Source organism: Microcebus murinus, chromosome 6, assembly GCF_040939455.1.
Source record: "Microcebus murinus isolate Inina chromosome 6, M.murinus_Inina_mat1.0, whole genome shotgun sequence".
Classification (NCBI taxonomy): Eukaryota; Metazoa; Chordata; class Mammalia; order Primates; family Cheirogaleidae; genus Microcebus; species Microcebus murinus.
In genome coordinates this window covers 31,060,986-31,086,219 of record NC_134109.1, presented here as the reverse complement: position 1 = coordinate 31,086,219, position 25,234 = coordinate 31,060,986, and the positions used below count along the sequence as shown (strand labels likewise).

Sequence of the window (25,234 nt, the reverse complement as noted above, 5' to 3'; positions counted from 1 at the left end):
CTTTAATGTCCTTTGCAACTCTAACTTTCTATCATATCTAGCTGTGTGATTTTGGATAAGCCACTTTCCCTCTGTGAATCTCAGCTTCGTAAATTAGAAAATGGGAAGTCAGATATCTTCCAGCTTTAACATTCTGATTCGGTTAGAAAATGTGTACCACAGCCAATACTCTCTTCTTTCTTTGTACTCTTCCTTTTTTGGAATGAAGGAAGCTTACCTATAGACCTTGGCATTTGCTTCTTTGACATCTGTGGCTTTGACTATTCCCAGAGACCCCAAAGGTCCATGAGCTGCAATAATCTGTTTTTGCAGAGGTGTGCTGTGAGCCTGGGATATAGGGGCTAGTCACTTCTTTACTGAGTGACATTAGTGTGCAGGCAGAACCCCTATGTGCATGAGGTTCTGTCACTGTATGCTCCAGTCTTAAAGGCCATAATTCTCATGAATTATTATAGTGATAGTCTCAAAGATGGGGATTCTTCTAGATCATGAAGACATCAATAATATTTCTCTCAAATGTCAAGGGTTTTTTATAATGTAAGTGTAAATTAATCATGTACCTATTCCCATTACACCCCTGTCACTACTACGACCTTAATGTCGGTTACTCTAGAAACTTCAGTGGTGCCATGCACATGGCAGGGAGCTCTCTTTCCTCTTCTATTGAATCTATCTCAATTATTCCACTTCTCCCATGTGTTTTGATTTGTCTGTACACTTTGATCCTCTCCACTTGAGAGTGAGATCCTTGAAAGCAAAAATGCCAGCGTGCCTGATTCGTTTATGTATCTAGTACATAGCAAATATTTAATAAATGTTTGTTGAATGACCGAGTACCTTCTACAAGAAGGCACTGTGCATTTTTTCATATTTGTATTTGGTACTTATTACTCCTTTGAAAGATAAATATTACTATTTCTAAAAATCTGGGCCTTAGACAAATGAAGTGACTTGCTCAAAGTTACACAGCTGATAAGTGACTGATTCATAGTTTTTTGTTAGATTCCAAAAAACTATTCTACCATGCTGCTAAAGACACCTTTGAAGAAGTAAAACATAAAACTAAACAAATGGAATTCATGGATCCAATATTATTGATAAAGCATAGGCCTGGCTTCAACCTGATTATATCTAGAGGAGTATGGTGAGGTTTACAATACTACCAGGCTAGGCAGACAAAGAAAGCTACACCAAGAGGGAAGGATTAGAAAGAAGAATCATTCCTAATATCACACAGCTTCTGTCCAAGTACCCTGAAGTTTTCAATTTCAGTTTCCATGGTGGGATTGCAATTATTCGAGCCTCAGGGGTAAGAGCTGGGTTCTAGCTAAATTCAGCTTGAAAGTTAGAACCAGAGAATAGGCATTCATGATTCAACTAAGCAAGTCCTTTGAAAGCCCACTTTCTTTTCTGAGTCTCATGGCTTGATCAAGAGCTTTAGAGCTTTCAGCTCTAAGTTGGGACCAGCAACATCGGGAGCTTGTTAGAAATGTAGGATCTCGAACCCCATCCTGAACTTCTGGATTATAATCTGCATTTTAGAAGATCCCTAGGTGATTTACGTGCACATTAAAATTTAAGAAGCACTCCTCTAGAAGATATTCTAAAGTCCTTTCTGGCTCTAATGTTTTATGAGCTTAGGTTAGGTCTCTTCATGGCGACCAAAAAACTAGCATGCTGATTAGTTACGGTCACTCAGAGATCCAAGTTACCTGATCATCTCAACGGTGTCTTCTGAAGGACTTTGCTAATTCATCTGTATTCCTAGTAAGGCCTCGTTTACTGGGCACATATCATGTACCAGGTACATTGCACACTATATCTCGAATCATCATAATAGCTCTCCAAGAGAGATATTATTATCCCCATTTTACCAATGAGGAAATGATCTCATTAATAAAATTTCCCCAAACCACATGGTTAGATCAGTAACAGAGCCAGAATTCCAACCCAGAGTACTTAGAGCCTATGATTTTTCTGCTACATAATACTGCCTCTGGTTATAAACTTGCAATTTAAAGTACCAAGGGTAGGGCTGCTCTGTGAGGACAGACTACTGGGTTTTGGACTCATTGTTCTGCAATGAATGATATCTAAAAAAAAATGCAAAGGGATAGACGGGAACATAGATCTGTTTGCCAAACCCTAGAATATCTGGGCCAGAATCTCAAACTTTTGCAGACTGACATACATTTAGAACTAATATCACCCAGAAATGATCATTCACGAGGCTCATTTACACCAAGATACTATACAAACTGAAAACACAAATGAGTTTGAGGAAGGTTTATTCAGAGATCCTAGGTGCAAAATTGGTTAACAGAATGAGGAAATTGGGAGCCAAGCCTCTGATCTCTTAAAACTGCCTTTCTGTGCCATGGATAGATAAGGCACTGAATCAGAGGAACCACAAGTCTCTTAAATTATAGCAAATTTTGTGGTCTTGATGTCATTTAATGCCTGACAATAATTTCTCACATACTGACATTGCCATAAACACGTGTGAAATTTCATGGAGTTTGTCTTCCCAGCAAGGGCCTGTCCTTCATTTGTATGTATAAACAGTCTCCCCAGAGCACATATAAATGGACAGTATTCTCTGGAAGGCACACGGTTTTACTTACACTAACAAATGATTATCCTTCCCAGTAAAATGACTAAACAGAGCTCTAATAAATCAATTTGTCAATGGTGATTTCCCTTTAGGAGGCAATATCCCCTGTTCCATTTTTGGCTAGTGCAAATATGTCCTACACTGAGAGCCTGTGTTTAGAGCTATGGTTTAGAAAATCTTAGAGCTGGAAGGAACTGGAAAAAGATCTGACCCTGCCTCCAGGCAAGGAAAGTATTATTATTCCCACTTTGCATATGAGAGAGTTTTGTCCCAGAGCCACTAAATGACTTGCCCAAAGTCACATTATTAGAATGGGATTGAGTAGGGACAGGGGTGGAACCCCATGGGTCACTCAGCTCTGTAGCCAGCACAGCCCAACCCTTTCTGGGCTCTGTCCCATGGCTGGACCTGGGAAGAAGCACTTCTATTACACCTCTCCTTAGGTTCCTTGGACTACCCTTTTCCATGAGTTCCTTCTTTCCTCTTCTAGAAGTTGTATAGTCTCATTTCCCACTGAAAGTGCAATTAGCCGGTTCTTGGAGCAGTCTGGCATCCTCCCTTCCAAATGCCCCGTTTATTCTTCACACCATCTCCTCTTCCTGCTTATTGCTTGTGGACATGCATAGTATTCAGAGCAGTATGCCCTTGTCATCTCCATCCCTCTAGACTACCCTGGAAAGTCTACCCTCACATAAGGTGGAAATCCTGGGGAAAATCATTCTGCTTTCATTTCCAAAGCTATCCATCTGGGAAAAATACAGAACATCCAATTTGCAATGAGTTCATTGGGGAAAGACCTTAGGGTAATATAGACAAGAGAAGTGCAATACCCACAGTTTCTGAAGGACTACATGGGGCAGGAATCTGAGAAGTATTTCAGGGGAGTCCTGGACTTTGAAAAGAGAAGGCTACACAGAAGCTATATTTTCTCCCATAATTTCTAAGATGTTTCTCCTTCACCGCTTAGCGAGATTTTGGAGAATAAACTTGTGACTAAAGACAGGTGGCCACTGCCCTGGGAGCTCTGCTTCTCCAAGATAGAACCAGTATCCAAGCCATACTGAGTCATCTCACCTAGGCTAGGCAAGACTGGCATCATAAAATAGGCAATAGGCATTTATAGAGATTGCCAAGTTTCAGTCAGTTTTGCAATTTCCAGGTTGAAGAAGAGGTATCTGAAATCTGGCTATACAATATGGCATCCAGGAAAAAAGCCAATGCCACTTGTTTTCTTGAGAATATTCGGATTGGACTATTGCTATCCCAGAATAGTGAGGATTGGCTTCAAAGCTCACATACACCCTTGCCATGAGGAAGAGAGGAAGGGGAGGCCCAAGCAGTTTCCCAGCTCTTGCTTAATCACAAGAATTCTCCAAAATCTGATATCACAAAAATTCTGTCACCCACACCCCCAACAACCACTATTTTGAGTTTCAGTGGACAAAACGTTCTGTGTCCTTAGGTCCTATCACAGGATTCCTTGCCCAGGAACAATTTAAAGTGAGAAAACTGAGGGAGAGTTTGGAAGTAGACGGACCCTGTCCAGTAGTGGCTGCTGATCCTGCATACCTGTGATGGAACCAAAGTTTGACATTAACACAAACATAAGGGAGAGTTTTAAAGAGTAGTACGGAAGGACAGAAAGACATGGCGAGGGATGGAGTGGGGGAGGGGCAGAATACAGAAAGGTTACTTACACAGTCTCGTCATTCTTGAATTCCAGCTCCCCATATGTGTCTTCAAAATCCTCACCACCACCCTTGGCTGTCCCTTCTACTGTCCTAAAGGGGACAATGACTGTACCCCGGGCACCTGATGTCCGTAGAACCTTGACCTCCATAACACCAATACTCTCACTGACATGAATAGTATCACATTCAAAAGTGAAGATGCCTGCATGGTCATCATCCAAGATAGTAACTGTGGCCACACAAGGGGATGCTAGGACAGCCCGAGGCAAGGGAAGATTGTTGAATATTGTTGGAGGCATCCCCTCCTCTGGCTGTTCCTCCTCTATACGGACATTGTTCAACCTCACAAAGAAATGTTCATCCTCCTCAAAAATGTCATCATCAATGATACCCACAGAGAACTCTTTCTGTGTCTCTCCGGGTTTCAGAACCACAGTGCCCTCTGTGAACTCATAGTCAGCCCCTGCATTGGCAGAACCATCCTCTGTTTTGTAGTCTACATACACGGTCTTGGATATGTCCCCCCCTTTCCTCACCACTGTCAGGAGTACAGCCCCACAGTTCTCCAGGCACTGGTAAGAACATGGGTCAAAGAAGACCTTGGAGATGAAGTCCTCAGGCTCGTCGGTGTGCACCTCGCTCATGCTGGAGGACTTCTTGGCTTGTTCTGCTGCATGTTTCTTAAGGATATTGCCTGCACCAGTCATCATACGGGTGGCTTGAATACGGTAGAAGGCGCGGCTCTTCTGTTGGTGGGAAAGAGCATAGTAATTGGCCATCTCCACCAACTGATCTAAGTCCTTCTCTGGGTGCTTTTGCTTCAGGTCCTTTAGAATCCTGATCATCTCCCTGCGGGATTCATCCACTTCCTTCCCTTCCAGGGGCACTAGGTTCCCATCCAGGAAATGGGAATTCATCATTTTCCCATCCATCTCAATGCCTTTAGGGTGGTCACCCTCTGTCTCTATGATAATTCCTCGATGTTTATCTGTGCGGTACTTTTTGTGCATGTATTTGTAGAAGAGCAGTCGTTTATCTGCCACCCAGGCTAGAAGAACACACACTGGAAAGAAGAAGAGAGTGAGAAGGCCTTCCCAAACCTGGACCACACCAGGTGAGAAGACTGCCAGGATCATATAGAGCCAGATGTATGCAAAGATACTCCATGCGGCGGTGACAAAGAAGACTCGTAGGTGCTTGATCTTGCGAGTCTCTCCATCGGGGATCACATAGACACAGATGCCAATGATGATGAACATGTTGAAGGCTGCACTGCCTACGATGGTAGAAGGTCCCAGGTCACCAGCAATGAACCCATGACCACACACCTCAATTAAAGAGAGAAGTATCTCAGGAGCAGAAGAACCAAGGGCCATAAGGGTCAGATTGGAGACAGTTTCATTCCAGACCCGAATGGTGGTTGTGCTGGTCTCTCCATTGGGCTTTTTGATAGTCACCTCCCTCTCTTGAGAAGTTATGACTTCAATAGATGCCATGAAGCGGTCAGCAATGATGGAAACCCCAAGGAACATGTATATGAGGGCCACAAAATAGACAATAACCCTGGCAATCTTGTCCCCAAGGGAAGGGTTCTCCGGGTACCAGATTGGTAGGATGACACCCTCCTTGCAGTCCGATGACCCTGAACAGGATTCATTGTTCTGCCCTGTGCTTGGCACATCCCCTGAGCCACCAGCCTCTGCCCGAAGACCATTCAGGAAGAGCACAAAGGTAATCAGCCCAAAATGGAAGAAGGCAGAGGTGAGAAGCTGCAACCTTAACCACGCCATACACAAGACTTAGCCGCTGGCTTCTACCGCAGCACCAATGGTCCTCCTGACAGGCCAGAGACCTAGAAAAGATCAGAGAGGCAGGAACAGGCATGAGGAAAAGGGGGCCAGCAAATGGCAGGTTCCCACCAATACAAACTGAAGCTTCACCTCCAGTGACATATTGCACTAACATATGGGGCAGTCTCTCACTTGGAAAAATAGATGTCAATGGGAGGCACAAATAGCTGCTCTGTCCTCAAAACCATCTGGTGGAGACTCTGTTGAAGAATGGTTTGAAATAGCTAGGAGTATTGGGGAATGGAAACACAGTGAACCTGTTGAGTCCTGTCTCCCAACCCCACTACTTCCTGTGAGAGCTCTCAAGAAGCAACTTAAAATAGGTCACATATAACCTGAATCTTCATTTCAATGTACACTATTTCTAGGGTTTTCAGCCTTCCTTACCCCATTGTCAAATACTCAGGAATCTTGCACGGCATAGGTTTGCAAGGGTGCATATTGAATCGAATATTCATGGGCTAGTCCCCCCAGGTAGAATACTTTGCTCTGTGTGTAATTGATCCCACTTAGGAAAAATTTCCTTCCCCAGATACAAAACTTCTGGAGGCAAGTTATAATTTTGAGCTTGCTTGGGAAATCAAAAGAGTTGATTCACAGTGAATGCTACTCACACTATAGCTAAACTGACACCCTGTAAGGATGTGCCTAAGACCAATGCCACAGCAGCTCTTAACCCTCCAGCAAAACATGCTTATGGACAGTGTAGGCAGCCAGTTATAGGAAGGTGATCCTATTCAGCCACTCAAATTTCAAACCCAAACGTGGGAAGGGCCAAGTGGTAGAATTCATTATCAATGTAACATGGAAATGGATCTCACATAGAATTTTTAATTGGAGACAATATTTTGGGGTGAAATAGAGCCTCATCTGCTGGCCTCAAACCACTAAAAGGTGAGTTTGAGCTCAGAAGAATGGGAAGTAATTCAAACTATACTCATCTTTCTACTTATTGCCTCGTTTGGATGGAATGAGAATGAAAATAACCATGCAAACAAATGAACAAAACCCAAAAAAAGGCAACCTGCCCATTTATCCCCCTCTGCTACAACCACATGGGGTACTTTTAGTAATAGAGGAGTGCTGATGTGCATTTGCACAGCACTGAAAGGGTTCAACACCCTGTGCTTCCTACCTGCTCCTCTTTCCCATGTCAGAAAATAGCACCTCCATCCACGCAGTTACTCATGCTAGAAAGCAGGTGCGAGTCTGCAAGCCTTCCTCTCCCTCCTGTCCCTTTTTCAATCTATCACTAAATCTTACAACCCTCTTGTGATCTCTACCACAGTCATCACAGCCTAAGCCACCAACACTCCTCACAGCAGAGGCCTCCTAACTGAACTCACCATTCCAACTCTTGCTGGTTCTCAGTTCCACTTCCCTCATACAGCCACAATCTTAAAAAAAAAAAAAAAAAAAAAAACAAAAACTTAAGCATATTGCTCTCCTATTTGAATCCCTTTAATTTTCTCTCGCTCTTGATATAAAGACAATATTCATTACCATGACCTCAAAGCCTTGCATGAACTCATTCCTTCTTTTCCTCCTTCATCTCTGGCACCCTCTCTCTTATTACATTTTAACAACAGTGGCCTTCATGTCTGCTCCTGGTTTAAACCAAGTTATTGTCTACCTCAGGACCTTTGCACATGCCATTATTCATCCTTGAAACAAGTGTTTCTTCTTCGCACCCCACTCTTAATAATGAATGCTTTAGATCTCAGCTCAAAGGGCACTTTCTTAGAAAAACTTTCCCTCATCCCTAAAAATGGTCAACTCCCTTTGGTAAGTCCTCTCCGCATATGCTTTACTTTTCCACTCTGGCATTTGTTAAACTTTGAACTAACGTATTTATTTTTGGGGTTAGATGATTAATGTCTAACTCAATCGTTAAACTGTGAATGACATAAGAGCAAAGACTGTCTCTCTTCTGTTTAATGTGGTATCCTACGTAATTAGTAGGTGCTTAGTAAATGTATGTTTTTGGAGCAAATAAATGTAGCCACCAAGGAAGTTTCTCAGACATCAGACTTCTTTAAAGCCATTTGATGATCTAAATTATAGCCATTTGCTTTGGAAATACATAGAGATCTCACAGACAAATCCGGACTAGATTTTAGCAGCTAGGTAGGACCTCTTTAAATTCCCAAAGCTTGTACTCAAAAAGAGAAATTCCCTTCAGGACACAGTATGCCAGGATGCATAACCATAAAGGCCTTCCTTCCTCCCAGGGGCTCTGTGGATTAACTTGGCTTCATGTTCCCCAGAGCGGTGGCCAAGAGCTGAGCCCCACAATGCCCCATTAGTCCGGGTACTGGGGGCTGTCACAGCAGGTGCCTGGGGTCTCTGCCTTTGACCTCACTCAGAGGAGAACAGGTTATGAGGATGACTGTGCAAGAGCAGGGGGGTTGAAGATATTCAGTATCCATATGCAAAGTTTGGGAAAGCTCTTGTCACCCATGATGTGCACAGAGACCCCATTAGAGGTTTGGCACTCACTCGTCCTGGAGAAGTGTGGAGGGAGAGGGATCTTGGCTCTTTTCCTTGACTTCTGAAAACCCTGATGCTTTGTGGATTCTGATAAGCCCCATGCAGGAGGAGACAGAAGGTAGGCACAGCTGGAGCAGTCCTTTAATCACAAACCAACATGGTGACAGGAGGTGGCAGCTGTGAAGGCCGACCAACCCCACAGCGGCAGGGTATCCACAGGGAAGGGAAGAGAGCTGGCCTTCTGGAGTAAAAGGACGTGGAATGTTGAGGCAGTGGATTAACTAGAGGCATGGAATCCTGTTTCTCTTCCATACCAGGACAATTAAGGGGGAAAATGGTCTTTGCTCTCCCTCAGTCTTGTAGACACTTTGTGGCAAAAGGTTTTGATGGAGAATATGCTACCATATGGTCAGAATCAGAGACACCTTTGAGCAAGGGCAAGTTTAGAAAAACTCTTCCCTAAGAAAACAAATGAACAGAAGGAAAAGATGGGAAATTAAAAAAAAAAAAAAAAAAAAAAAAAAAACAAGGGGAGAAAGTGAGGTGGCTAGTAAATGCCTGTACCCAGATTTTGGAATTAAAGATGGAAAATACTCTGTGAATTCTCAGTTGCCCTTTCTAGCCCTGCCAGGAAATGGTTTCTGGCTAAGATGTTAGAAAGAGAGGAGACGCCTCTGGCAACCAAGCCAACAGTCATTTTTCATGACATTTCCACGGGCCTACACACCCATTGAGACAGATCCCAACTTCCTAGGGGTCTGCCTCAGCCCCTTAAAGACCCAAATGATCTTCTGTGGTCCAGAAGCCTCTTAATCAACCCTGAGGTGTACTCAGAGACATGAGTCAACTTGAGACCCCTAGAACTCCTTCAAATAATGAAGATATTAATAATAGTTAATAATTATTATTAATAATAACTTACAATTAATAAATACTTATAATAAATTATAATATTTACAAGTGTTTATTGTATGCAAAATGCTAAATACCTGTGATTTAATTTTTATAACAACCCTATGAGATCAGTAATATTTTTATCCCTATTCTACATTTTGGAAACTGAGTCTTAGTTAAGGCATTTACTCAAAGTGTGCAGTAAGGAAATAGCAGAGCCACATGACATAAACTATGGTTTTAACCACTCCATTTTCCAAAGATGTCCCACTTTGCTGTAGAGCATCCATGGCCCCCAGTCAGGTTCCAGCCTGATGGGGACTTAGGGGCAATGTGACAATCCTATACCTGCTCAGAGGACAGACTAGCCACTGGGTAGAGCTGCCCAGGCCCCAGGCTCACCGGAGGTGCCCTGGCCTCCTGCTGCAGTTTCCTACCCAAATAGTCTCCTTCCCATCAGTTCAGTTTGACAAATATTGACAAAAACCTGTGATTTGCCAGGCCAGGTATTAGATGCCAGTGGGTCAACTGAAAAATAAGACACAGTGTTTGCCCTCAAAGATACAATCTAGCAGGGATGGAGAGATGCACACACAGACACTTTTTCTATAAAAGGTGGAGGTAAGGGCAGAATGCATTGGGAACACGGAGAGGGAACAGAGCCAGCTTAGGGATTCAGGGCGGCGTTCTGAAGGAGGCGATCCCTGAAATGAGCCTTCAAGCTTGAGCGAGCTGTAGTCAAAATAAATAAATAAATAAATAAATAAATAAAATAGAGGGAGGGGGGGAGAAAGGAAAGTGGGAAGGGCATCTGAGTCAAAGAGAACAGCCCAAGCAGAGCCATGGCGACGCGAGAAAGCCAGCCATGTGGGTGGGATTAGCAGAGCGCAGCGCGAGGCGGGAGTGTCAGGACGTGACAACGGGCAGTAGGGAGACTGGGTCCGTGGCCAGCCTCACATGCCAGGCTGAGAAGATGGGATTTTTATCCTAAGGGCAGTGAAAAGCCAACAATAGGATTTTAAACAGGAGAATGACATGGTCTGATTTATATTTCAGAAAAACCAATTTCACTAAAGGGTTTAGGACGGCTTGAAGGGGGGGGACAAGAGGGGAGCAAGAAGAGAGAACTCTATTGCAGACAGAGCAGATGTAGATAAGGAGGCCGGGCCCAGGGTACATTGGGCCTACAATGATCGCCCCCCGCACCCCGCCCCCATGTCACATTCCTCTCCCTCAGCCAAGCTGGTGCCCTGGCTCAGCCCACCGCCTCCCATCTCTTTCCTGGACTATCCTCGTAATGCCCCCAGGGCCATCTGCAAGGTGTCTGTGTCCTCAGCAGTGGCTCCTGACATCTTTTAATATCACTGGCAAATTTAATTAAAGTCACTGTTCCTCTGCTCTTCCAGATCATTAATAAAACAGTGCCACCAGGCCAGACTGAGCAAATTCTCCCTCCTACAACGCCCTCCACTTTCTCCAATGGGAACACCGCTCCAGGCTTGTCACCAGCCTGGGTAGAGCCATCCTGCTCTGCTTCTATATCTGGGCCCCTGCACAGGCGTCACAGCCAATTTACATTAAAGTTTTAAGTGCAGCCCGGCTGCGCTGGCTGTGACGTGTCACCCGAGTCTGAGCACACTGCATCTTCTCTGCACTTCCTCTGCCTGCAGGGGGTGAGAATCAGCGCGGAGTCCTTTTCTCCATGGAAATACTCCCCAGAGACATAGGAGCTAAGCTCCCTACTCTCTCAAGAGTAGGAAAGATGTGACCTCCGCTGCTTAGGCAGCTTAATTGCCCCAACTGGAACTTGGATCAAAGGAGGGAAACATAATGATGCTAAGTGTTGTTCTTGCATTATTATCTTTTTGAATCTTCACAGTGAAGGAGGTGCTATTATCATCATTATAGATGGCAAATTAGAGCTCAAAAAGGTTAAGTAATTTGCCCTACAGCACAGTTAGTAAGTGGAAAGGTAGGCATTTGTGTTCTGGCTGTTGGCCTCCAAGGCACCTGGTGCTACTGCTGTGCTTGGTATGTACCCTCGCTTTGGAGACCCCTTTGAGCAAGGGCCTGAGGAGAGCAAGGTAGATCTTTCTAGATGTAGAGGCCTCCCCGCAAGCTTAGAGGCTCTACACACTCCAAGACAGTGGGGAGCAATGGTAGAGCCCCAGATTTGGAAGCAGGGGGCAAGAACTTCCTTCCCAGGTGTGTCTCAGTGTGCTGTGAGACCTGGGAAAGTCAGTGACCCTCTCAGGGCATCATCTTCCTTATCCATAAACTTTAGGTTGGGTTAGATGATGTCTGTAGTTCCTTTGAGTCAAAGATGCTTTGATTACAGGAAAGGAAAGAAACAAAGGGACACAGTGCTCTTAGTTGTCCCAGAGCAATGTGAGAGCAAGGCATGGAATTCAGACTTCCATGGAGACCACAGAGGATAAGAGAGTAAGGGAAAGGAAGGTAGTAGGAATTAGGGCCAGAAAAAAGTCAAGGGAAGGCTACATTCTGGATTTACCAAAAGCCTCTTGGATCAAATCCATTTTTCAAACAACTGCTTTTTGCCCATTTGAAGCCAAAAAATGTGCTTGTGATTGGGGGTACAGCCATGAACTGCATCTCCAGCCTTACAGAGTTTATCCTCTGATGAGGGATTGAGCCAAACAAGTAATTATAGGAATAATTGATTACAGTTATGTCCTGGGAAGTAATATCTTTTTCTTCTGCTGCTCTAAGCTCTCAGGTTGGTGGCTCTATAGCTGCCTCAAACTACGTGGGTAGCGGCTGCAATGCAGCAGGGCTTTATAACATAGAGATTCTTACACTAGCACACAAGATGATATTATACTGTTCTTGTTTCTCCAATCTCATGCAGTTGTCAAATTTTGCCTTCCCTGAAGCCCCTCAAACCCTTAATGATATCTGAACCATATGATAACATCATGGAGCCCTGACAACATTCTCCCAGGCGCTGCCGCACAAGAGAAAGCTCCCTAGACAAGCCAGCAGCCCTCCGTTTCCTCGTGAACCAAAGACCTAAAAGACAATGACAATAGCTCTGATCATATCCTTTCACTGAGACCTACTCTATAGCTGGCTCTGCACTAGGCACTGTTATATCTGCTATTGTCAACTATTTTAGAAGTGAGGAGACTCAGGCTCAAAAGTCCAACAAAGGTCCACTAGCTGAGCCAGCGGTGCAGCCGGGCTATGAAACTAGGTCTGTCAAATGCTAAAGTCTGCTTTTAAGCCCCAGGGGATGAAAGGGGTGGTAGAAAAGCAGGCTAGGAATCTAGGTCCCTTAGGTCAAGAACCTCAGGCTCCGGAAAGCCTGACCTCCTCTGGGAAGGCTTCCCTGACAGTGCTCTCCTCTGCTATTTTCACAGTGAGTCATTTACTCCCTGGGTTCCTCTAACACTTTGATCACCATTGAAGCTCTTGTCTCAGTGTATGGGCCTATCTGTTTACATGTTCATCTTCCACTGTCTTCTGGAAGCTTCACAAGGGATTTCAACTTAATGTAGGGAAGTTTGTTTTGTTTGTTTGTTTGTTTGTGTGTTTTTGTTTTTTTGGCAACTATGGGCAGTCACACTCAGTGAAACTCTATTGATAGGGCTAAGAGGTTGGACCTGACCTCTGATATCCTCTCTGCCTCTAAAATTCTGTTTCAAAGATGCCTGAAGTTTATCAGGCTTGTGGAAGCCAAAGGACTTTGCCTTCTGCAAGTCCCTCATGGAACTGGGAAGTCACAAACACTGAGAGTGGACCAGAGCGATAGGAAGAGAGAGGGCTTTGCTCAGCTCAGTTTAAGTTCTGCTTCTCCCACTGCTGTATCTATATCTGTATTACGTCATCCCCCAGTTGGAGACAGTGATGGAACCAGGACCACATTCTAGAGGTGGCTGTTCCTCTGAATCACTCTGGAGTTCTAAAAAAATTACAGACATCTGGATCCTACTCCAGACTTAAATTTTGGACTCTCAGGGGGTGGAGCCTAGATATTTATGTCTTTGAAAAGTTCCTTATTTGTTTTTAAGAAGCAGACCAAGCCCGAGCATTCTGGGAGAAAAGACAAGGATCATACCTGACTATGGCTTCCGTATCTCAGGGATTCCAACCATTAGAGACTTTAAACTGGGAGAAGAACTCTCAGTGGATCATGAGTTGACTCATAAATGGGTACCATAGGGCCTTTCTATGCACTGGACAAATATTTCACATTCCACACAAATTATTCCACTTTGGACTCTCACCTGCTTTCATACCTTGCCAAAAATGGTCAGCATCAATTCCCTACCCATATAAGCAGATTTTCCCTTTGTTTCTCCCTAAAACTGCCGTCTGCTGGGTTTAAAAATTTACCAAAGAACTATAAAAGATCCAGAGGTCCCTTATCTTCATAGGAAAATGATGCGACTCATCCATTTTCAGCAAGACATATTTCTAGTTATTTTTCCTTTCAGTGATAATAACTTAGATCAACTTCTCCATGCTTCCTCCCGGCCTCTTTGTTCACTTATTCATTTATTCATTCATTCACACACACGTGCATTTGCATGAAACCCAGCCTTGTGTGTCACAGACTGACTTTCATGGAATTATGGAGAGAAGCTTACATTGATTTGTCCCATACCCATTTTTCCCCCATATACTCAAAAAAATTTAATATAAGTTTCAGGAGGGTAGGAATTTTTATGTGGTATTTCTGTATCCCCAGTGCCTAAATCAGTGCCTGGCATATAGTAGATGCTCAGTATATATTTATTGAATGAATGGATACACTGAATGAATGTGCAAAAATAGAAGGGGATAATATCCAGTGATTTTTCTCATCTTTGGCAGTGTTCAAATGGAGGCTGGAGAACCATCTGTCAGGGATGCTGTGAGCAAGGTTTTTCAAATTTGAGTAATATGAACAAAATATAATCCCTCTAGAGGAGCACACACTTCACTGGAGAACAGTGACAGAAAATCAAACAATTATGACAAAACAAGTACTAGATTTGGAAGCATGTGCAATGTGCCAAGAGCACACAAGGAAGGAAGGTGTAACGCTGCCTGGGATCATTGGGGCCAACTCCACGATCTAGGTTTTGCAGAATGAACAGGAGTTAACTGGGTGGAAGCCAGTGCATCTCAAACAAAGGCAACGGGACGCCCATGCTGAGGGGCATGGAAGCCCGAACTAGCAGTGTCTGGCTCCAGATGGGTGAGCAGCATGGCTGAAAGACAGCACTTGAGAGAAGCTACAGGGGTAAGCAAGGAATTGCTGGTAAAAGGCCTTGTGTTCCTGGCCAAGGAGTGTGGGCATTATCTGGGAGGCAATAAGGAACCACTGAAAGGTTTTTCATCAGAGGAGGGACCAGATCAGTGTGTTTCTTTGGGATAGGCAACTTAGAGTGATGGCAGTGTGGGAACTGGATAGCTGAATGAAAGCAGGGCGAGACTAAAGGCAGGAAGAGCGGTCCAGACCCTCCCAGCATTTGGGGAAGAGGCGATGGGAACCTGAACCCAGGCCGTGGGAGCAGTGCTGCTGGAGAAGGCATGGATTTCAGAGCTACCAAAAGGAGAATCGGTGTAAGTTGGAGAACAATGAAATAGCAAGGACCAAACCACGTCAGGCACCTCTTCATCCCACTGGTCCTGCAGAGCTCCTCCTGATTCAGAGATATGTAGGCCCAAGGAAAGGGGAGCTGAAGAAGGAATCAACGCAAAACCATTCCATTTAGATGCCTTCTCAGCTTTGGCACTTCCTGTAACAGTTGAACAAATGTTTTTGTAAACTGACAAACGTCAGTGAGACTTCTAGGCTCCCCAGGAGAATAGCTGGAAGTTGCTGGAATTTAAGCAAGGCCTTAGAGTGCTCGTCGGTCTGGTCAAGGGAATAACCATTTATGAATTCAATAGTCAGGACTGTGACGAACTCTGGAGATACACTGATGAAGCAGGTCTGGTTCCTGCCCTGAAGGAGCACATAGAAAAGTGCACAAGATCAGTGTCTAAATGTGAGCAAAGGCCTTTCTTTGGGCCTTACGAACACTGCCTGAAAGCATCCCAGAGGTGGTGGTGGTGGACATCGCAGGTCTGTTTCAAATGAGAATGCTGTTTAGCACAGAAGAAAATGAACTCATGGAATGTATTGCTCCTGAAAAGTAGTGCTAGCTAAAAAAGTAAAAATTATTTTTAAAAGATCCAAAATATTGAGGTTAACTCAAAGTCTAGAGTGGCCACAAGAAAGCCTGATTCTGCTCACTGATTCATGAATGAAAGTGTTCGTGGGGCACTTACTATGTGCTCGTCACAGTTGTAGATGCTTTGAAGATCATTTCTGCCTGGATGTCTTCTCACATTTATTGAGTGCCAAATACGTGTCACACCCTGTGCTAGCTGCTGGAGATTCAACATTACACCTCTCACCTGGACTGCTGCGAGAGCTGCCAGCTTTGCCCCACCCCTTGCAGTCTACTCTCCACAAAACAGCCAGAAATGTCTTTTTTAAATGTAAATGATTTCCAAGTGATTTTGTAAAGATGCAACCATAAGGGGAGACTTCAAACTTCCTGGCAAGCCTTGGGGTAGAGAGGTAAATGGTTAAAGCCAATGACCTCAGAGAGCAGGTCATTCAGAAGAACCAACAGGGCCACATAGTGGTTGGACAGAAGTCCTGAGTCTGTTTCCAAACACAGCCCCCACTCCCCACCCTGGTCCTGTCGCTGGCACCTCACTTTTCCTCCAGAGTATGGCATAATGATACTCAACATTTATACTGCATCATTCATTCAACAAGCATTAAGCAACACTATGTGCCAAGAGCTCACAAAACCCTTCTCACTCACATGATCTTATTTAATCTTTCTTGTGAGGGTGATCATACAGAGGAAGAAACTGGGAGTCAGTTGATTGTTGAGTTTCTAGGCCAATAAATAATGGAGCCACAATCAAAGCTTGGTGCTCGGGCTGCCAGAGGTCTCCTTGCACCAGGCCTGAAGGAGTGTGTCATGTTGGGAAGGACCAAGAGAAAACGTCCTCTGCAACTGGAAGGAAATCAGGGCCAGGGTCAGAGGAGTCAGAAGCTCAGGGCAGCCTGGGAGGGACATTGTTCCTGCCTCGCCCTGTTCCCCAGAGAGAACCTCCCAGGCTCTGTCTTTTGAGGTCGCCCATAGGAGAGGGCTCACATCCCTCTGTCCCGTTGCTGAGCCATCAAGGGATACCGGTGATCAGCCTCCTTTATGCACATTTTCCTTACAGCATTCTCCAGGAGCCTGATTTATTTGATGTCATTTAATTTATCTTAATTTTTTAAATGTTGAAATGTAGAATTAAATCATATCATTGCCTGAGTAAAGAACAAATAAAATCTGGCAAGCTGTCAAAGTCATCCTCTGAAACAAGGCTCAGGAGTTTTCTTGCTCAGTCAACTCTAGGGATGCTACGGGCCCTCCCATTACAAGAGGGAGCCAGGAGCAGACGCATCGGACTCCCAGAAGATCTAGCTACTGTCTTTGCAGCTGTGCTGTCTCCCCACTCCCCTAAGGATTTTCCTTGAAGTTGGTTCCTCCATTAGTTCCCTCTGAGGGGCTAACAGGCACGGGCTCAAGATGATGCTTCCTGTCTCCCTGGGGAGGCGGTGTGCTGGTGTGGTCAGGGGTGGCCAGAGCCTCTAGAAAGCCACTGAGCAAAGCGGTCCCACCAGACTCTCAATGGCTTCTACATAGCTGTAAATACATCCTTCCTGGGGGCTGTAGGAAAGTGTAGGAGTTGAGACAGGACGGCCAGAACATTTGGGGTCCTAGAGCACTGCTAGTTGTTCTGTGAGTGCCCTGGAGCATGGCAATGGGGCTGACTGGTACCTGCACAGTGGGGAGTGCCAACCCAGGGACATCAGGGCACTCAACCCAGCACAGGGTGCCTTGGAGGCCAGGCACACAGACAGCTGAGTGGGCCAGCCAAGCTGACCTCTACAGACCCAACAAGAGAACAGACACACTAGGGGCTTCAAGTTACAGCTGGATGGTTCTGTAATGCAAGCTATTGGCTGTGAGCACTACAAGTATACTTCGTAGGAGACAGTCTATATACTATGAAACAAGACTCACAGAATATAGAATTGCCAGATGAGGAAGGAGCTTAAAAGTCAATACCTCCAACGTAAACTTTTTTTTTTTTTTGAGACAGAGTCTCACTCTGTTGCCTGAGCTGGAGTGCCATGGCATCAGCCTAGCTCACAGCAACCTCAAACTCCTGGGCTCAAGCGATCCTCCTGCCTCAGCCTCCTGAGTAGCTCAGACTACGGAATGCACCACTATGCTCGGCTAATTTTTTCTATATATTTTTAGTTGTTTAGTTAATATCTTTCTATTTTTAGTAGAGATGGGGTCTCGCTCTTGCTCAGGCTGGTCTCGAACTACTGAGCTCAAAGGATCCGCCCACCTCAGCCTCCCAGAGTGCTAGGATTACAGGCGGGAGCCACCACAGCCAGCAACACACCCAGCAACGTAAATTCTTTTGATGGGCAAGGAATCCAAGGCCCAGAGAGAGAGGTGGGGCTTATTTGTGGTTGTCCGAAGTGATAAGAACTGGAATATAACCTTCTTACCACCAGCTCAGTGCCTCTCTTATTATTATAATATTATGTTGTCTATTTCTGCTTTTATTTTTGACTCCACCATTGTCTTCTTTTATGATAAACAGTGTAGATCCCCTTTCTTGACCTTGTTTCACATGCCTCACTCGTTACTCACTCCTTCATTTTTCACTGAACACCCACTGGGTGGCAGACATCATGTGACATAGAGTGGGGGAGAGAAAAAGCGTGTGGTCCAGGAGAGGCAGTAAGCCACATGCAAGAAAAAAAAAATTGCATTTCCAAAAGTGCAAATGGCTCATGAAAACCAGATGCTGTGTTATCAAAATTCACAGGAGGAAGGGACTTCTCCATGAAGCCTTCCTATCAGGAAGAAGCATTTGAATTGAACATTGAAGAAAAAGTAGAATTCTTAGGGAAAGGTAAACTGAGAACAAAGGCACAAAAGAAGAAAGGGCAAGTTTTCTCAGGTGACCAAACAGGGATTGTAAAAAGTAAAGCCAGACATGGAATGGGAATCCAGGCCACAGACGGCCTTGGATATGAGGAGGTAGAACAAACGGAAAGCCCTTCAAAGTATTTGTGTAGGGCAATGACAAGCTTAGAAGGATGTTTTAGGAGGGGAATTTTGTAACTGTGGTTAAAATGAATTGAAGGAGGGAGAAGCTGAAGTTAGGAAGATGGTAGAAAGCTATGTTTTATAGAATAATAATAATAGTAACTATTTCATACATCTGTGGTAAGGACTAAATGGGAAAAGCAGTGTAAAGCACTTTGCAACAGAGTAGCTGACAGGTTGTAAACACACAAACATCATTATTATGCAGGAAGCTATAAAATTTGCAAGTAAGTAGTGGTAGTAGGGATAGAGAAGAGAGGAATGGGCTTAAAAGACATCAAGCAATAGTTGGGAACCAAAGGGGAGGAGTCAACGATAAACTTGGGGATTTTGAGCTGGGTGGCTGGAAGTTTGTTGGCACCATGAAAAGAAGTGGGAAGTCAGGAGGAGCAGCTCATAAGGACAGATATGATGTCAGGTTAGTAAAACTTCAACTTGAGGAGTTGACTCATCCTCATTCTTTGGGAGATATTGTGCAAGTGGCTGGAAACAAGACCCTGGGCTTGGAGAGCTAGAGTCACAGACTCTGGGAACTACCCACATGGGAATGACAGCTCAGATCACTGAGGGAGACGGAAAAGGGATAATGGAGAAAGTACCAAATGGGAGTGAGGGCAGAATCCTGGAGCAGAAGTGGAAGAGGGGCCACAAATAGAGAGTTAGGGAGACCTGGGAGCGTTCAGTGTGAAAGCAGCCAAAAGGGCAAAGATTTTCAAGGAGCTAATGGTCAGTATTATCTGATGGGTAGAGGGAGGGAGGGAGGGAGGGAGGGAGAGAGAGAGAGAGAGAGAGATAGGTAGATATTGGGAGAGATATCAATAGATAGATAGACAGAGATACCTGGAATAAGTCATTATATTTTGGGGAATGAGAAGTCTTTGATGGATGAGAGTTGGACAGAAGGTGGATAAAAGTGGGGAGCAAAGGGTTAAGTGAGTGAATAGAAGATGAGGAAATAGATATAGATGATTACTCTAAAATTCCAAGAGTTTGTTGAAGGCAATGGGGAGAGAGAAGATGGGGAGGAGGAATTAGACAAGTGATACTCTCTTTAGGATTGGGTCTGTGGAGGCAGAGGACCCTGTGTTGCAGAAGAAAGACACCCCAGATAAGAGAAGGAGGCAGGGTAGTTACAAAAGCAGGGCAGGGGTGGCTCCTGAACACTGTGCAGGAGGACAAGAGAATTTTTTTACTCTGAGATTAATAACAGGGAAGGATGAGGAACCAAGCAGGGAAATGAGAGTACAAAGGAAGAATGTTGACCAAGCTCACACTGTTTGGCTTCATTCTTTAGGACTTTGAGGTCCTCTGCTCTCAAATGGTTTGGAAATTACCACATGCAAGCCAAGGCAGGAGTCCAGTTTCCAGTACCACTTCCGGATCAAGTCCCCACATGACCCAGCATTCCTGCACACAATCAGGAAAGCCCTATTTATCATTCCAAATGCCAAGGCAGTAAATGCTGCTCGGTGTATTCCAAACTATATCCAGGATGAAATAGAGCTGTCTTCCTTGTAGACGTGATTCCATATACCATATTCAAGTGCTCTGGATCCTGGAATTAACCTTTATTCACTCTCCATATTATTAAAAAATCCATATACGTACACAACACGTGATTCTTCCTATCTAGATGTCTTGCTCTATAGTCCCTGTGTCTCTAAATCCTCCTTATTCTTCCAGGCCTCACAATCTCTCCATCTTAACGATTTAGAGCCTGCCTTGCTCTGCAGCTCAGGAAATGTGTCTTATACCTTGCAGACCCTTTTCTCCTTTCCCCCAAGGCACCCTGCCCAGTGTTGGGTTTAGAGTGCCCATTCAAAAAACAAACAGACAACCAAACATAAACGAAGCTCATCAAAGTAAAGTCATAGAACTTCTTCCTAGAAGGGCATCTCCAGTTTGTACACTAAAACAGAAGCCACACACCTGGGTTTCTACAACAGCCTCCTCACTCTTTGCCGCCTTCTCTTGCCCCACTTTCAGCAAACTTTCCAAAATGTAAAGCTGACCCTTCACATCAATAGTTAAAACTTTCCTAACCCCTCACTTGAAACTCATGGAAATCCTTAGCATAGAGTACAAGCCCTTCAGGGTTTGCCTCCTGTGGCTTCTCCACACTCAATCTCCCCTGCATTTTATTTCCCAGTCATTTGGAAGAGTTTTATCCACTTTAGGAACTAGCATGCTGATCCCTCACCCAAAACATTTCCTCCCTCCTCTCTCCTTTCCTCCCTGCTTTCACCAAAGCTAACTCCTACCTACCCTTCCTTTCCGGGCTTTGCTGTCCCTACAAGTCCTCATTAAGCCCCTGTGGAGAGGTGCTCTTCCTACATGCTTCCATTGACCTGGGATTTACCCTCCACTGGCAGAAACCACTTTATACCGTAATTGCCTGGCCACTAGTTGATTATCCCTGCTGGAATGTATGTTTATGAGGAAAGGGACCGTTCTATTTTATTTGCCTCTGTGCTTAGCTCGTGCCTGGCAGAGTAAGTGGTTGTTGAATATTTATTGAATAAATGGCCAACTGAATGAATGAATAAGTGAATGCTTTCACTTTGGGAGTCCAGTGTATTTCTGAACCACGCCAAATACTTGAACCTCTAGGCAAAGCAACCAGGCTTGAGTGGAGGGGGAATTATTCCTCTCTTCTTATCCAACCTTGGTAGTTCAAAGAGGAGTCAAGATGTGTGTCACATTCCCAAAATCCAGATCGTGGGCAATGATGGACCATGCAGGCTGGAGAACAATGGCCACAGTCACTGCCCGTAAACAATGCCAATCACTATGCCCAGAGACTGTACAAGGAACTGCCCTGCACAGGGACAGAGCAGGGCTGGGGAAAGAGGACACCCAATCAGCTCCAGGGTCTCAGCCCATGGAGGAGCACAGGGGAAGGACATTGTTTTTACAGGGTCAATTTGATAACCATATTCTCCCTTCCCTGACCAAGGGGCTGTGGAGGGCAGTGTAAAGTAGGCATCAGAGAGCAGGAGTAGAGATGAGGAGGATGGAACTTGTCCCACCAATTCCATTCATTCGATCAACATGTACTGAGTGCTTACCTATGCCAGCACAGTGCTAGGTCATGTGGCTACAACGTGAATAAACAACCAGTGATCTTTCCTCCCTCTGTGGAGCTTACCATCTAGAGGTGCACTCAGAATTACTCAATCACAGAAATAAAGTTAATGTGCATCTTTAAGTTGCTTTGAAATTACAGGTTCAGGTTATGGGGTATAATAAAAGGGGACCTGGCCTAGTCAGGGAAGGTATGGAAGGCCTCCTTGAGGAAGTAAGTAATGAGCTGAGAGCTGAAGGGTGAGCAGGAGTACATTACAGTGTTGGAAGAACAATGAAGCATTCCAAGCAGAGGGAACTGCATGAGTGGCCTTCCCCTCTCGATCAAGTTAAAGAACCACTTCAACCAAGTTCCGTTTTGTAGGCCCTATCTGCTTCTTCTCAACCCAATTTCTATATTTTACTTAAAGAAAAAGGAGGCTATGGAATGGACTTGCGTGAGGGGACTGCTGACAGGACGTGTAGATCGCAATGAGGGGATGAGATGTGACCAGGCCACATCTAGTCACCCCAGGCTCTGACCATCAGCCAGCCTCAGTTGGAGAACTGCAAGGCACCAAGGGGCAGCAGGTTTCTCTCAGACTTGGATCCAGCCAGCCAGGCCGGCAGAGAGAAGGGCGGCGGGAAGCCAAGCGCCCATACAGAGTGAACGGATGCCCCTATTTCAGGAAGAGCATGGCGCAGCAGCTATATTTGAAAATTGAGGTAAACAAGAGCTCGGCTCAAGTGGATGGGGCACGACAGCTGTGGAAGATTAATCACACACGGCTGCAAGTCACCAGGTCGCCAGAGGCCGGGAGGCTTCCCTTTTGGTGCCCCACCAGAAGGCCGGATGTGCTCCTATCACGTACCCACATCCCCCCCCACAGCCCATCCAGCTCACCGCCCCCCCCGCCCCCCCCCCCCCCCCCCCCCGGCCCCCAGTTGTTTCTTCAGCACCCAGGAGCTCGGCGCCTGGCTCCCAGGTACAGCCTGCATTTCTGATAAATTGCACCCAATTTCAATCCTTCTGCCCAGGAGATCTAACCACCAAACGTCCAGGGTTCGCTTTTTAATCTTCAGGAGGGGGGTGGAGGAGGAGGAGAGAGAGAGAGAGAGGCCAGCGACGAGCGGGTAAATTTATGGCACTGCATTAAAAGCGTTTGTTCTATTTAATCCCCCACCACTACCACCTTCATGGTTAAAAATAAAAGACAATGAATAAAAAACGAAAAACTGGTTCTCCTCTAACCAGATCGCTTTTATCGTCTCCCCCAGTGGCTCAGGTCCTCGGGGCTGGTCAGCCAGGGCCTGCAGAAGCAGCGCTAGCCTCTGAATGAGGGCTGTGGCCGTGTGTGTGTGTGTGTGTGTGTGTGTGTGTGTGTGTGTGTGTGTGTGTGTGTGTGTGCGCGCGCGCGCGCGCATTGGGCGGGGGGGGGGGATTAGGATTAGTTACATACTTCGCTTCTCTCCACCGGGCCCCAGACCGCGCAGACCACCGGGGGCTGGAGAGCTCAGGACCCGAGAAACCCTTCTTCCCCCCCCTCCCCTCAGCCACCTCGGCGGGTGCCCTAGGGCTGCAGTTCCCGACCCGCCGCGGTGGAGTCCCGAGATAGGGGTGTGCGCGTGCGTGCGTGCGTGCACGCGGGCGCGCGCCAAGCGGCTAACGCGCTCCCCTCCTGGCCCCCAAACGCGGCGGACACTCACAGTCCCAGGAGCACAACACGCCCTGGCACAGGCGGCTCACACATGCACACATGCATCCAGCACACAGCACAGCACTCTCCCTAGTGAGCAGCCCCCGCTGACCCAGCAAACCCGCGGCCCGACTGGACACATATGCCCAGGCATCTCTTTCTGCGCCCCCACCCCCGCCCCTCCCGCAGACACTCACTCTGCCAGTTCTACCTCCCCCCCAACACCGCATACACAATGTGCACTTTCCGGGGCACCCTCCCCCCACTCCTTCTGGCACTAAATCCACAGGAAGGCGGCTCATATGAATGATCTGGAGAAATAACTTAACACCATCATTCACAACCAGGGACCCTCTTGGGGACATTCCAAGCCCCCCAACCACTGCCCCCCATGTCTTGGCTGCCCGCTAAGGGGGTGGGGGGAAGGGCAGGAGGCTCGCCCCCATTACTCACCGTTTCCTCTTGGCCTCCCGAGCAGAGTGGGCAAGTGACGGGGGCGAGGAAGGTGCGCGATGCGCCCGCCGCCGGGCTCCTCACCGGCCGCAGAGGCTCATCGCCCCCGCGGGCTGCCCGCCGGCCGCAGCGGTGTCCGGGGCATGTCAGTCTGCCGCCGCCGCCGCCGCCGCCACCCGCCCGCCGGGGCTCGTGGGCTCGCAGCTGTCAGGGAGCTGCGGGGCAGCGCATCTGGAGCGCGAGGTCTGGGCGGGAGGGTGGCAGGGGCCAGGGCGAGGGGACCCAGAGAGGGGTCCTTCTAAGCCGCTTTAAGAGGGAAAACCCCGACCGGGAGCGCGGGCTGGAGACTACGCCCGGGAGAGGCCCGGAGTCCCGGCTGCGGGCGGCGGGGGATCCCTGCCGGGAGGGGCAGGAAGACGAGCAGCCCGGCGCTCCCAGGCGTCTCCGAGGGACCCGGGCTTGGGCTTGCGGTCGCGTCGCCTGGGCTTTCCCGGGGCTGCGAGCGCGCCGGCTCACCGCCTTGCACGCTGTCACCGCGGGGGACGTCTCGGCTTCGCTGCGCGCAGAGGGGACGCGCGGAGAGGCTGGTTTCTGGGCGAGCCCAGAGCTTTGCCCATTAAGCTGCCGCAAGAAGCCAAATCAAAAAGCCAATCTCCAAGCCTCCAAACTGAACGTCACCCTATCAGCGGGGAGAGAGAGCCGCACCGAATGGCAAGCCGCGCGTATTTATTCTAGCGCGCCGAGGGGAGACTTCCAGATAGCTTCCCGACCCGCAGCGGGGAAGTGGAGCCCGCACGGAGCATCCAGAGAGCCCCTAAGAACCGAGTTCAGACGGAACCCCTACCCCGCGGCCACCCACCCAATCGCTGGAGCCCAGTGCCGGGCGCCTCCCGGCCGGCAGCACCTGGAGACGGCGGCGCGTCCTGACCGACCTGGATTCCGCAGAGTTGGGAGCTCTCGGCAGCAGACCCGCGCGCGGCACCGGCTTTCCCCTTGTCCTCAGGAGACGCTGCCTGCAATTCTGAAATTAAGTCTCCACAAAACACATCCGTGGTTTTTAAATATAGCAGGGAACGATTACCCAGGCAGGGTCCACCCAGGCCTAGGGGAGGAGTTGAGGGGGACGGAGGTTGGCAGTGGAGAGAAAATAAAACTCCTTTTTTCCCCTCGTTTTTTCTTCTCTTCTTGGTGCAGAACTCAGCCTGTCATTTTCTCAACCCGAATCAAACAACAGCTTATGAGAGACGCTCGGGTGAGCTCTGGCATGTTGGTTTTTGGGGTTTTT

At 46.8% G+C, this 25,234-nt stretch overlaps 1 protein-coding gene across 6 annotated transcripts in view; it reads right to left on the bottom strand.

Annotated features, from left to right (window-relative positions):
- The window catches only part of SLC8A3 (solute carrier family 8 member A3), a 149,991-nt gene extending 125,458 nt beyond the window's left edge, over positions 1-24,533 (bottom strand). For 3 of the 6 annotated variants that reach the window (XM_012781188.2, XM_012781191.2, XM_012781192.3), the window contains exons 1-2: positions 23,950-24,533; positions 4,312-6,157 (exon numbers count right to left, since the gene is read on the bottom strand). In XM_012781188.2, the coding sequence (XP_012636642.1) occupies positions 4,312-6,095 (1,784 nt within the window). In that variant the 5' untranslated portion in view covers positions 6,096-6,157; positions 23,950-24,533. Of the gene's footprint in view, positions 1-4,311; positions 6,158-7,501; positions 9,111-23,949 lie in introns of those variants that run through there. The other 3 variants (XM_012781186.3, XM_012781189.3, XM_076003908.1) reach the window with 2 other exon arrangements.
- Positions 24,534-25,234: the final 701 nt, after the last annotated feature.